This window comes from Marmota flaviventris, chromosome 3, assembly GCF_047511675.1.
Source record: "Marmota flaviventris isolate mMarFla1 chromosome 3, mMarFla1.hap1, whole genome shotgun sequence".
Lineage (NCBI taxonomy): Eukaryota > Metazoa > Chordata > Mammalia > Rodentia > Sciuridae > Marmota > Marmota flaviventris.
The window spans coordinates 309,614-319,979 of NC_092500.1; the positions used below are offsets into that span (position 1 = coordinate 309,614).

General features: G+C 57.2%; 1 protein-coding gene and 1 pseudogene across 1 annotated transcript; one reads left to right on the forward strand and one right to left on the reverse strand.

Moving 5' to 3' along the window:
• Positions 1–446: 446 nt before the first annotated feature.
• Positions 447–2,429, reverse strand: Klhdc7b (kelch domain containing 7B). The gene has a single exon (XM_071609132.1). It carries the CDS (start codon positions 2,268–2,270, stop codon positions 447–449), a length of 1,824 nt encoding a protein of 607 aa, XP_071465233.1. The 5' UTR covers positions 2,271–2,429.
• A 6,047-nt stretch (positions 2,430–8,476) lies between these two features.
• Positions 8,477–9,493, forward strand: LOC114106314 (partitioning defective 6 homolog gamma pseudogene; annotated as a pseudogene).
• The last annotated feature ends 873 nt before the right edge of the window (positions 9,494–10,366 follow it).

Consider the following 10,366-nt stretch of genomic DNA (forward strand, 5'->3'; position numbering starts at 1 on the left):
CCCCCAATCAGACTCAGGAGGAAAGAGTCAGAAGGCTCCTCCAAGGCAGAAGTTCCAGAGGCAAGGGCATCTCCTGGGGACCTCTTTGCCTCCACTTCCACCTGACAGAATACAGGGAGCACAAATAAGCTTTCATCCTCTCCTTCCTTAGCTCTGGGCCCAGGAGTTTCCCAGGAAGATGGGAGCCTGGGAGCAAGCTGAGGCATCCAAAGCAGGTAAGGACCTGGGGCAGGTACCAGCATGGTGTGGGGAGGGTAAGAAGGGAGGTGGAAGGGCTCTCACTCCAGAATAAGTGACAGCCTTTACAGCAGGAGACAAACATAGAAGGAAAAGTGTCCCAGAAACTGGAGCAGAAGGTTCTGACCCCAACCCCACCTCCACGCCCCACACCCCCTCAGACTACCCCAGATGAAAGGTGTCCCTGAAGTACAGTTCTCCACTGGCACTCAGAGTGAGGTCTGCAGCCGGGCCGCAGTGGGCAGAGTCAGGATGAATGGACAGAGGATCCCCTTATTCCCCAGGGGAAAGGGCTGCAGCTCCTTGGCCTGAAACTGCGCAGTCCCCTCAGAGACTGCAAAGGTGGCTGTGACCTGGTGGTTGAGACAGTAAATGGTGTTGCCCAACACAGTACAACGGAGTGGGATGGCCTCAGGCAGTGGCAGGGAGGCAGCACGGCTCCAGGAACCCGTCACCGTGTTGTAGCGCATCACTGCAGCGCCCACACCCCGCAGCAGGTCGAAGCGATACAGGAAGCCCCCTAGTGCCACCATGTCACTGGAGCGCCGGTGGCTGGCACTGTAGGGGCACTCATCCCATGAGTCCTTCACAGGACTGTATCTAAGCAGGCGGTAGAAGAGGTGACCTCCTGTGACATAGATGTCCCCACGGCAGGCCACAGCCTCATGGGCCACAGGGAAGGTGCCTGCAGGGAGGGGAGCACGTAAGGTCCAGGCATCTGTGCGTGGGTCGTAGCGCTCCATGCTGTACAGGCACTCGCCTCCAATAGCATACAGCAGCCCGTCCAGGGCCACCAGCTTGAGCTGGGCTCTGGCTTGCTGCATGGGCCGAACCTGGCTCCAGATGTTGGTCAGAGGGTTGTAGCAAAAGACCTCTTTGGAGCAGACAGCCTTGGCACCAGAGCCACGGATGCCGCCTGCAAGGAACAGGTAGTTGTGCATGGTGCAGAGACCACAGCCCCGGAGGGGGGCTTCCTCCGGCACCTGGGTCAGGGGCCGCCAAATGTTCTCTTGAGGGTTGAACACATGGAGGAATGTTCGATGAGGCAGAGGTGCAGTCTGAGCTTCAGGAGATTCCTCAGCACGAGAGCTCTTCTTGAACCCGGAACGGCACACCGGGTAGAGTCTGGGCAGTACAAGGACCCCCAGCCTGGCCTGGCCCTGGCCCGTCCGCAGGCCAAGGATGCGCTCCCGATCAGCCCCACTCAGCTGCCGGTAGAGGTGCGGGTCGCCCAGCACGTGCAGCAGGTTGCTGCTCATCAAGGCATAGGTCTCCTGGGCCAGGCCAGGCTCCCCATGCTGCTGGGCAAAGGCCAGCACCTCCAGGCAGCTGCCCAGGTCTAGCCGCTGGGGACGTTGAACAGCTGTGGCAGCCTCCAAGGCCCACGAGTGGGGCTTCTGGGATCCCTTGACCATCCCCCAACTCCCAGGCCTCTGCAGAAAAACCATGAGTTTTTGGGCCTCTTTCTGCTTCTCTGTGAGGACTCCCCTGCTGCCTGCAGAGCTGGCCTCCTCCCTGAGCACTTGACCCTGGTGCTGCTCTGGGGCCACCTGGCTGACCAGATGCTCAGAGCTCAGGGCTATTTCACACATGCTGTGTTTCCGTGGTCTGGGGATATGCTGAGAATCCCACCTCGTAGCAGAGGGTGGTGCAGAGCCAGACTGCATCTGCACAGAGCGCTGTGTGTGTCCCCCAGGCACTTCAGCTGAGGGCAGTGAGTCTAGACTTTTCTCCTTGGTTCTGTTTTCTTTGGGGCCTAGAGGTGGGCCAGGGGTGGGCTTCCCATTGGTTTCAAAGCCCACTGGCTGCGCCTGACATGGAGTCTTGGCCAGTCCTCCCGCCTGTGTGACAATCCCCAAAGAAGATGGGTGCCTATTCTGGAGGTTGGGGATTTCCCCTTCAGATTGGGAAGCCCCTGGTCTGTGTTCAGAATGGGTGAAAGAGCTGGGACCTGCAGGGCTCACAGGGACTGCCCTTAGGGCGCATCCTTTGGGCTTCTCTTGCCTGGGAAAGGGGTGGCTTCTAAGAACCATGGCAATAAGGTTTCCCCAGCTACTTGTAATCTGCCCTTCGTGGTAGCTCCTGGAGAGACCCACTTTGGACTCTCCAGCCGCAGGGCTTGACCCACCAGCTAAGGCAGGGGCTGGGAGTAAGGTTGGTGATGGGCATGGGGTTGAGGCAGGGGCTAAGGCTGTGGGCGGAGCTGAGGCTGCGGCTGCGGCTGGTGATGGGTTTGTCACTGGGAATGGGGCTCTGGGTGGAGAAGGGGCTAGGGTTACTGTTGGAGCTGAAGTGGAAACTTGGTCTGATGAGGAGGCCGGCGCCGCGCTGACATTTTCACCCTCAGAAGGATCCTGGCTGACTCCGTGGGGCAGAGAGTTTGCAGGAGAGGGGCTGGGGGCTGCAGAGAGGAGGCCCACGCCCGACCCATTTGCCTTCGGGGAAGGGCGACCCGCATCCCCGCCCCGAGGCGGGGGCGTGGCTGGACGACCAGTGGAGGGGACGCCACTGTGGCCCTCTACAGTTGGCCTTCCTCGGGGCGGGGTCTGCTGGGGCTCCAGGTCAGCCACCAGGCCACCAGCCGCCCGCTGCCTGCCCTGACGAGGCTGGGACTCCCTCCCTTCTCCCGCTCTGCCCAGCCCGGAGTCGAGGCGGGGGCCGCCGTCTGCTGGGCCCGCAGCCCCGGCCGGACGCGCGCCGCAGGACTCCCCCTGCACCTCCTCAGGCGAGAAGCCCCACGGCGGCCCCTCCGGCCACTCGCCCGCCGAGTCCAGGGCGCGGCTGAAGTCACCGGTGGGGCTGACCGCTTTCCTCACCCAGGGCCGGCCCTCCGTCGGGGCCGGGACGCCCGCAGCCTCCCGGGGGGCGAGGGCGCCGGTCTCGGGGACCTTGCCAGCCTCGCCCTGGGAGCCCAGGGGCTGGGCTGGGGCCGCCTGGGGGCTGCACTTCTCGCGCCCGCGCTCCGGGCGGTTGGTCCCGGGAGCCGTGAGCGCGGGTTGGGCCTGGGGCAGTGCCTGCTGGGCAGGACCCTTGGCGGAGGCCGACCACCGGGAGCCTGGGCCCGGGCTGCGGGAGCCGGCGTCCATCGCAGCGGCGGACGCAGCGTCTACAGCGTCCCACACACTCACCGCAGCGCCCAGGCGCAGGGGGTCGGGCTTTGGGGGCTGGCAGGTTCGGTCTCCCGAGACAGCGTCGGCCTGACGTCGCCGGCTGCGGCGGACGGTCCCCAGAGAGCCAGGCAGGTACCAGCGGTTGGTGTCCTGTTGCTCTCTGTGGACAGGGGCTGGCCGAGCTGGCCCCTTAGCACCGGCACCACCTGCCCCCGCCTGCAGTTCAGCTTCGCCACCAGAACTCCGAAGGGTGAAGTGGATCAGGAGGGGAGCAGGTGTCGCCCCTGCTTTGCTCCTACCCAGGATAGCAGTGTCTGGCCTGGGGGGCTCCCTTCCTTCACTTCGCTGGGCTCCTGGGGTGGTGTCACCACACCGCTCTCCCAAGGTCCCTCCACTGGTGGCATTTCCAAGAGTACTGAGTGGAGGTCCAGCTGTGACAGCCAAAACTCTGCCAACGAGGGGTTCCTGGTCCTGGGCCGCAGACATAGCAAGGCTCCCCTGACTGGGTCTTGGAGGGTGAGGCTTCTTCTGCCTTTCTCTGTCTCCCTTGCGGCCACCACTGACCTTGGACTCTGGATGCAGAACCAACCTGCCTTCTTGAGTAGACTGGGTCCCCCCGACTGTGGACTTCGGTCCTGCCACTTCCTGATCCTGTCCTGAGCGAAACCAATGCAAAGCCAGTGCTGTGGCAGCCACCACAGCCAGAGCCAGCAGACCAAGCGCAGCACCGTCCCAGTCATCATCACCGTCCCCATCCCAGCCCCAGAGGGGCCCACCAGCCTGGGCACCCTGGATCATGGTACTGGGTGCAGACAGGGTATGAGGAATCCAGTGCTGGTTGGCTGCTGTGCGTGCCCTGCTCACGGTCCTGGGCTGCCCTCTGGGCCAGTGGCATCCTGAGAGCCCCGCCCAGGGCTGCCCTGTTAAGGTGGACCTATTCTCTAGTACCTTGGGAGTCTCTTCCTGCCTGGAGGTTTGTCAGTAGGTCCAGTTGGAGATATCAGGAGACCTTCAACAGCCTTGCCAGGCTGCCTACCAGCTCCTGCCCCCTTCTCCTTTTCTTGGCATCCCAGGATCAAGTGGCAGTGTTCTCAGGCACTATGCTAGCAGCCCAGCCAACCTGCTTCTGCCTGACAGATCCTCACACCCCCAGTTCATCCCACACCCTGGTCCCTCCTCTGAGCCTGGGTCCAGCTGCAGGGGCCTGGCAGGGAAGGTAACCCGCGGGGAGATGTTATCTCTGGCCTTAGTAACATGATGCAACCCTGATGAAGTTACCAGAAACTGGAGAGGCCGATTCCACTGTGACAACAGGGAGGAGTTGGGGGGACAGACTTCCTAGTCTCAGACTAGGGAGGGGACCCTGGGACATGGGTCCCACAGTAAGACTATCATATCAGTGTGAGTATAGGTTTGTATCTGGGTGTTAGGACGGAGGCTTCCATACTACCTTCTTCAGCAGCCCCTGGACTTTCCTTGCCCTGAGGTCACCAGAGAGAGATGGGGTAGAGTTTTGAAGTCAAGAAAAAAAAAATGAAAATCCAAAAATGATGTTTCTCTCTTTGCAGCCAGGCTTATTCCCACCCACCCAGATCTAGGACCTCCTGAGCCCCGCTTTACTCCTCCAGACTGCTCAGATGTGGTTCCAGGTCCCAAGAGAGCCGTGAGCCTGCCTGCCCTGCTCAAGTTACATCAATCGGCCACCACCCAGATCTTTCAGAAGCCCTTCTGGCCCTGGGCCTCTGCCAGCCCCACATCTGAGTGTCCTCTCAGTCCCCAACCTTTCATGTCTGGTCTGAAATCTCACCTCAAGACCCCAACTCCTCTCTGCTTCCTCATCCAGGCTTAGGCCTCACACGCTGGTATGCAGACATGGAACACAATCTTGGTTCCCTAGGGAGGAGCCCTTCTCCATCTGCTTCTCACTTAAACCCACCTCAGGAATGAGTCTTGAGACAGGTGCCCATTGGAGCCCAGGTGTGAAACAGTCTGAAGTCCCTGGGACAGTGGCATACCCCCCAGTGTGGCTTTTTCCTTCTTCTGGGGACATAGTGGACCCAGCGACTTCTGCCTGAGTCTGGCAGCAAGGAGATGCCAAGAGTGTCCCTGGCACCCAGCCTGGGTTGTGCTGAGCCTCAAGTGTCTCTCCTGGCCTGCCCCCCACCTCTTCGAGTTCCCCCAGGACTATTAGATGACAGTGAGAGGGTGGGGTGGGCCCTGTGCCTTAAGGTGGACTTCAAGCTAGGGAGGATTTTCTTCCCTGATCCTCTGTCCTAGCCCCAGGCTCTGAATCTTGGTTTAGGTGGGGTCCAAGACTTTCAGAGGGTGGAGATGACACCCCCAAACCTCCCTATGGGCCATACAGTGCCCCTTCAGTCAGCTCCACCTAGCTTCTAAAGACTTGTCAGTCAGAGCCCCAGGCCACTATCAGAGCAAGTGATGGAGGACAACATGGTAGGGAGGAACAAGCACAGGGATCACCCCAACCAACCCACAAGGTGTGAGGACCATAGCAGGTGCTGCAGACACAGGTGATTAGGACCTGCTCTTTCCCTTTGGAAAGGAAGCATCATCCTTTGCCAAAAACAGACCGAGGGCAAAACTTTGAATGTAGAGACTTCATGTGGGTAGAGTGACTGTTTGGTCCTCTTGGCTTCCCAGAGAGAAAATGTGGCACAGCTGGGAATATAACAGAACCTCAAAGCACCTACACAAATCATGAAACACACACAATTGGCCAATGTGTGCTGTGACAGCATAAATACCACACATACCATAAAGGGTTGCAATGGAAGATCTGACCAGCAGCCAGGCGGCCGGTGCTTTTGCACAGGAGTTTCCCAGTCACCAGGTACGACCTAGCAGCCAGGCATTCTGTGTCTTTGCACAGAAACTTCTTAGTCACCAAGCTTGTCACAATCATGAAGTCTGTAGACCCCAATCCCAAACACATAATTCCTACAGACCAAGGCCGGAGCCCACATACCTGGGGGTCTGGCCAGCCATCCTCTTCTTGGAGTTGAAGCCCTAAACGACCATGCCCTCTGGGTAAGAGTGAGTGAAACACAAATCAGCCCCCACATGGGTCTGAGGCCGAGGTCTGTATGACAGAGGATCCAGGGACTTCAGCTTTGAACTTGGATCAGAGTGGTTCAAACTGTTCCTATCAGTCTTCCAACTGAAATCCTTTTTTTTTTTTTTTTTTTTAGAGAGAGAATTTTAATATTTATCTTTTAGTATTTGGCGGACACAACATCTTTTTTGTATGTGGTGCTGAGGATCCAACCCGGGCCGCACGCATGCCAGGCAAGCGCGCTACCACTTGAGCCACATCCCCAGCCCCCCAACTGAAATCCTTAAGAAAGTTACCATCCTCAGGCATGGTGGCCATGCCTGTGATCCCAGTGACTCCAGAGACAGAGGCAGGAGGATAACAAGTTTGAGGCCAGCCTCAGCTACTTAGTAAGACCCTGTCTCAAAAAATAAAAAGGGCTGAGGATGTGGCTCAGTGGTTAACCATCCCTGGGTTAAACCCCCTCCCCCCAAAAAAAAACCCCACCATTCTAGACCTCAAATAATTTCTACAAATAATGTTCACACTAAATATCCATGTGGGGGGCTGGGGATGTGGCTCAAGCAGTAGCGCGCTCGCCTGGCATGCGTGCGGCCCGGGTTCGATCCTCAGCACCACATACAAACAAAGATGTTGTGTCCACCGATAACTAAAAAATAAATATCAAAAAAAAACTCTCTCTCTTTAAAAAAAATATAATAAATAAATAAATATCCATGTGGGAGGCCAACCTTACACGTGACTGAGTTACACTCCCTGGCTCGGTGCTGAGGCTCTCAGTCACAGAAATGTGGCACCCTTCTTGGGTGCGAGGGTCAGTGTCTCGTGCATGGGTGTGTCTTGCTACAGCCCTACGGGTGAAGCTATGCTCACCTGTTCCCTTGTAATCTAACCCCTTGCCCTGTTTAGGATAGAATCCTCCATGGAAGTGCCTTGTGTGTGTCCCCTCCTCTTACTGTGCCCTTGGGTGTGGCCTACCCAGGTGTCAGTCAACCTGCTGACAGTGGACATCATGAAGATAGACTCAGCCCCCTGAAACCTGACCTTGCCTCATTTAAATAACTTCTCCTCAATAAAAGGGGTCAGAGTCTGCTTTCGCTGTCTCTCTTTCTGCGGACCCTTAAGGTCAGAGGAGCTGTCACAGTGACACCAAAGAAAAAGGTATTTGTGGCTCTTGTGAGGTTATTTTGTGCAGCCCAGTTAGCCCAGTTTAACTGGAGTGACCCCTGAGCCTCTTAGTTGTGAGAACAGAAACCCGGCATATCCAGGTTGCAGACACACGAGGAATAATGACACAATAACAAGGAACTAGCAAAGATGATAGACAACAGAAAAGTCCTGCAATGACTAGGGATGTAGTTCAATGGTAGAGTGCCCTGGGTTCAGTCCCCAATATTTTAGTCAGCTTTTTTGATGTTGTGACCAAAAGACCTGGCAAGAACAATTTTAAGGAGGAAAAGTTTATTTGGGGGCTCATCGTTTCAGAGGTCTTAGTCCACTGACAGCCAGCTGCATTCCTCATAGCCCAAAGTAGAAAGGTATGACAGAGGAAAGCAGCTCAGGGTATCACACCAGGAAGCAGAGAAAGAGAGACAGTCTTCTCTCACCAAGAAAAATATATATGTATACCCCAAAGGCATGCTCCAGTGACCCACCTCCTCCAGCACATCCTACCTCTCATAACCCATCATTTCACCTTAAGCTTTCTTGTATTGTCCCACACATGAGCTTTTGGGGGACACCTCACACCAAACCATAACACCCACTATTGCAATATAAAAAATACAGTATGGTGGAGCTGGGGATACAGCTTACTGGTAGAGCACTCACCTAGCATGATTTGATCCCCAGCCCTGGGGAAAAAACACCGATAAGCGCTAGCATAAGGAGAGACACATGCACATATAATCAAGAAATAAATGGCGCTCCGGCCGCGGCACACCAGGCAACCCGTCGCCCCAGCGAGCGCGGGCCGACGGCGGGGGGCGTGGCCCCCAAGAGTCTTTCTGCGGCCCCCGAGCTTTGAGGGCGAACCGAGACTGATCGGGCCGAAACCATGACCCGGAGTTTTCGCAAGTCTCGGCCCCCGCGCCTCTAGGACTGCAGCGCGGTGGAGGCCAAGAGCAAGTCTGGGGCTGAATTCCGGAGATTCTCCTGGAAGCGCCACAAGCCTGGCAAGTCTGAAGACTTCTCCAGCTGGTGGTGCACACCCAGCACCTCTCCAGCACCGAGGTGACCATCGGCCGTGCAGAGGCGCCTGGCGCCCTGCTCCCCATCGACGACGATGACAACTTCTGCCAGGCCGCCTCCAGCGCCAACCCCCTGCTCAGGGTCTTCGTCCAGAAGCGAGAAGAGGCAGACCACCACAGCTTTGGGGCTGGCACTCTCTCCAGGAAGAAGAAGGCGCTGGTGACCCTGGGGGAGGAGGGCCTCCGCCGTCGTGCCCACCTCGACCTCAGCCTGCCCCGTGACTTTCAGCCCGGGTCCTCCATCATCGACGTGGACTTCCTCCCCAGAGGCACCGCCGCGTGAGGCTGTCCAGACCTGGCTGCGAAAGGCCTCTGGGCTTCTACATCCGAGACGGCGCCAGCGTACGGGTCACCCCCATGGGCTGGAGAAGGTTCCAGGCATCTTCACTTCCCGCATGGTCCCTGGGGGCCTGGCAGAGAGCACGGGACTGCTGGCAGCGAATGACGAAGTCCTGCAGGTAAACGGGATTGAGGTGGCGGGGAAGACGCTGGACCGGGTCACAGACATGATGATTGCCAACAGCCACAACCTCATCGTCACTGTCAAGCCCGCCAATCAGAGGAACAATGTCGTCCGCAGCAGCCGCACGTCTGGCAGCTCTGGCCAGTCCACGGACAGCACTGCCAGCCACCACAGCCTGCCAGTGGCCCACGTGCTGCAGAACTTCCACCCCGATGAGATGGAGAGCGACGAGGAAGCTGACATCGTCACTGAGGGCACCTTAGAGCCTCAGAGTGTCTCCAAGATGCAGGGCACACCTTCAGGCAGCCTGGTCCTGCCGCAAGGCGGGGTGGAGGAGCACGAGCCAGCCATCACGCTATAGGCCCAGAGGCTGGGTGAGGCAAGTGCTGCCTGTCCCATGCAGGGGTTGTGGGAGCCGGTGGCCCTGGGAGGCACTGTGATTTCAGACGTGAAATTCCTAGCAGGAATATGCTAAAAATGTATGCCAACTTAAAACGAGGACAGCTTGTGTCCCTTCCTCCTTGGTCACAGGCGTAGCCCTCTTCTCTGTGTCAGCTCAGCACTATTTTATAGAATTTTGCCCCACAACTTAACAGACACATGCACACCCCAGGCCAGGCCCCCATGCAGGTTCCAGCCCTCTGAAAGATCTGAATACAGAAATAATTAGTTTTTAAATTTCAAAAGTACTTCATTTTTTTTTAATTAAGCTTTTGAAGTTCATGTTTTTTAACTCAGCTCACATGAAGATGCCCTTTATGCTGCGCGGTTTCTGCTGACCTGCACAAGACTTCCCCAAGAGGACCGAGGGGCCAGGCCTGTGCCAGGTCCAGCAGCAGCATTCACACCAGGCCAGACCCCCACGGGCATGTGGGTCCCTACAGCAACAGGCACCACCGTCTCAGGAAGCAGAGTGAAGGTGAGGCAGGCACTGCCAGAGGTGACTGCGAGCTGCGTGCTCCCAACTTGTCCTTCGGGGAGGTTTTCGAGTGTTTCCTGCAGAGGTGGTGGACAACGGGCCTCAGGCACCCGGACAGAGTTATCTCTGCCCCCACAGCAGCCAGCTCTTCCTGTCAGTTGATGAACACATACTGACCTCCATTCCTAACGTCATGGTCAGAGGCAGGGGTTCTCCTGCTTTTGAGTCATATGAACATAATGGTTTTAACAAATGTTAAATTCATTGTCATTTTCCTTTAAACTTTTAGAAGTTTATTCATGTTTGAGTCAATTA

What these genes read in the sequence shown, in the direction of transcription:
- Klhdc7b (XM_071609132.1), bottom strand. Translation starts at nt 2,270, where the DNA reads ATGGTTCTTAGAAGCCACCCCTTTCCCAGGCAAGAGAAGCCCAAAGGA.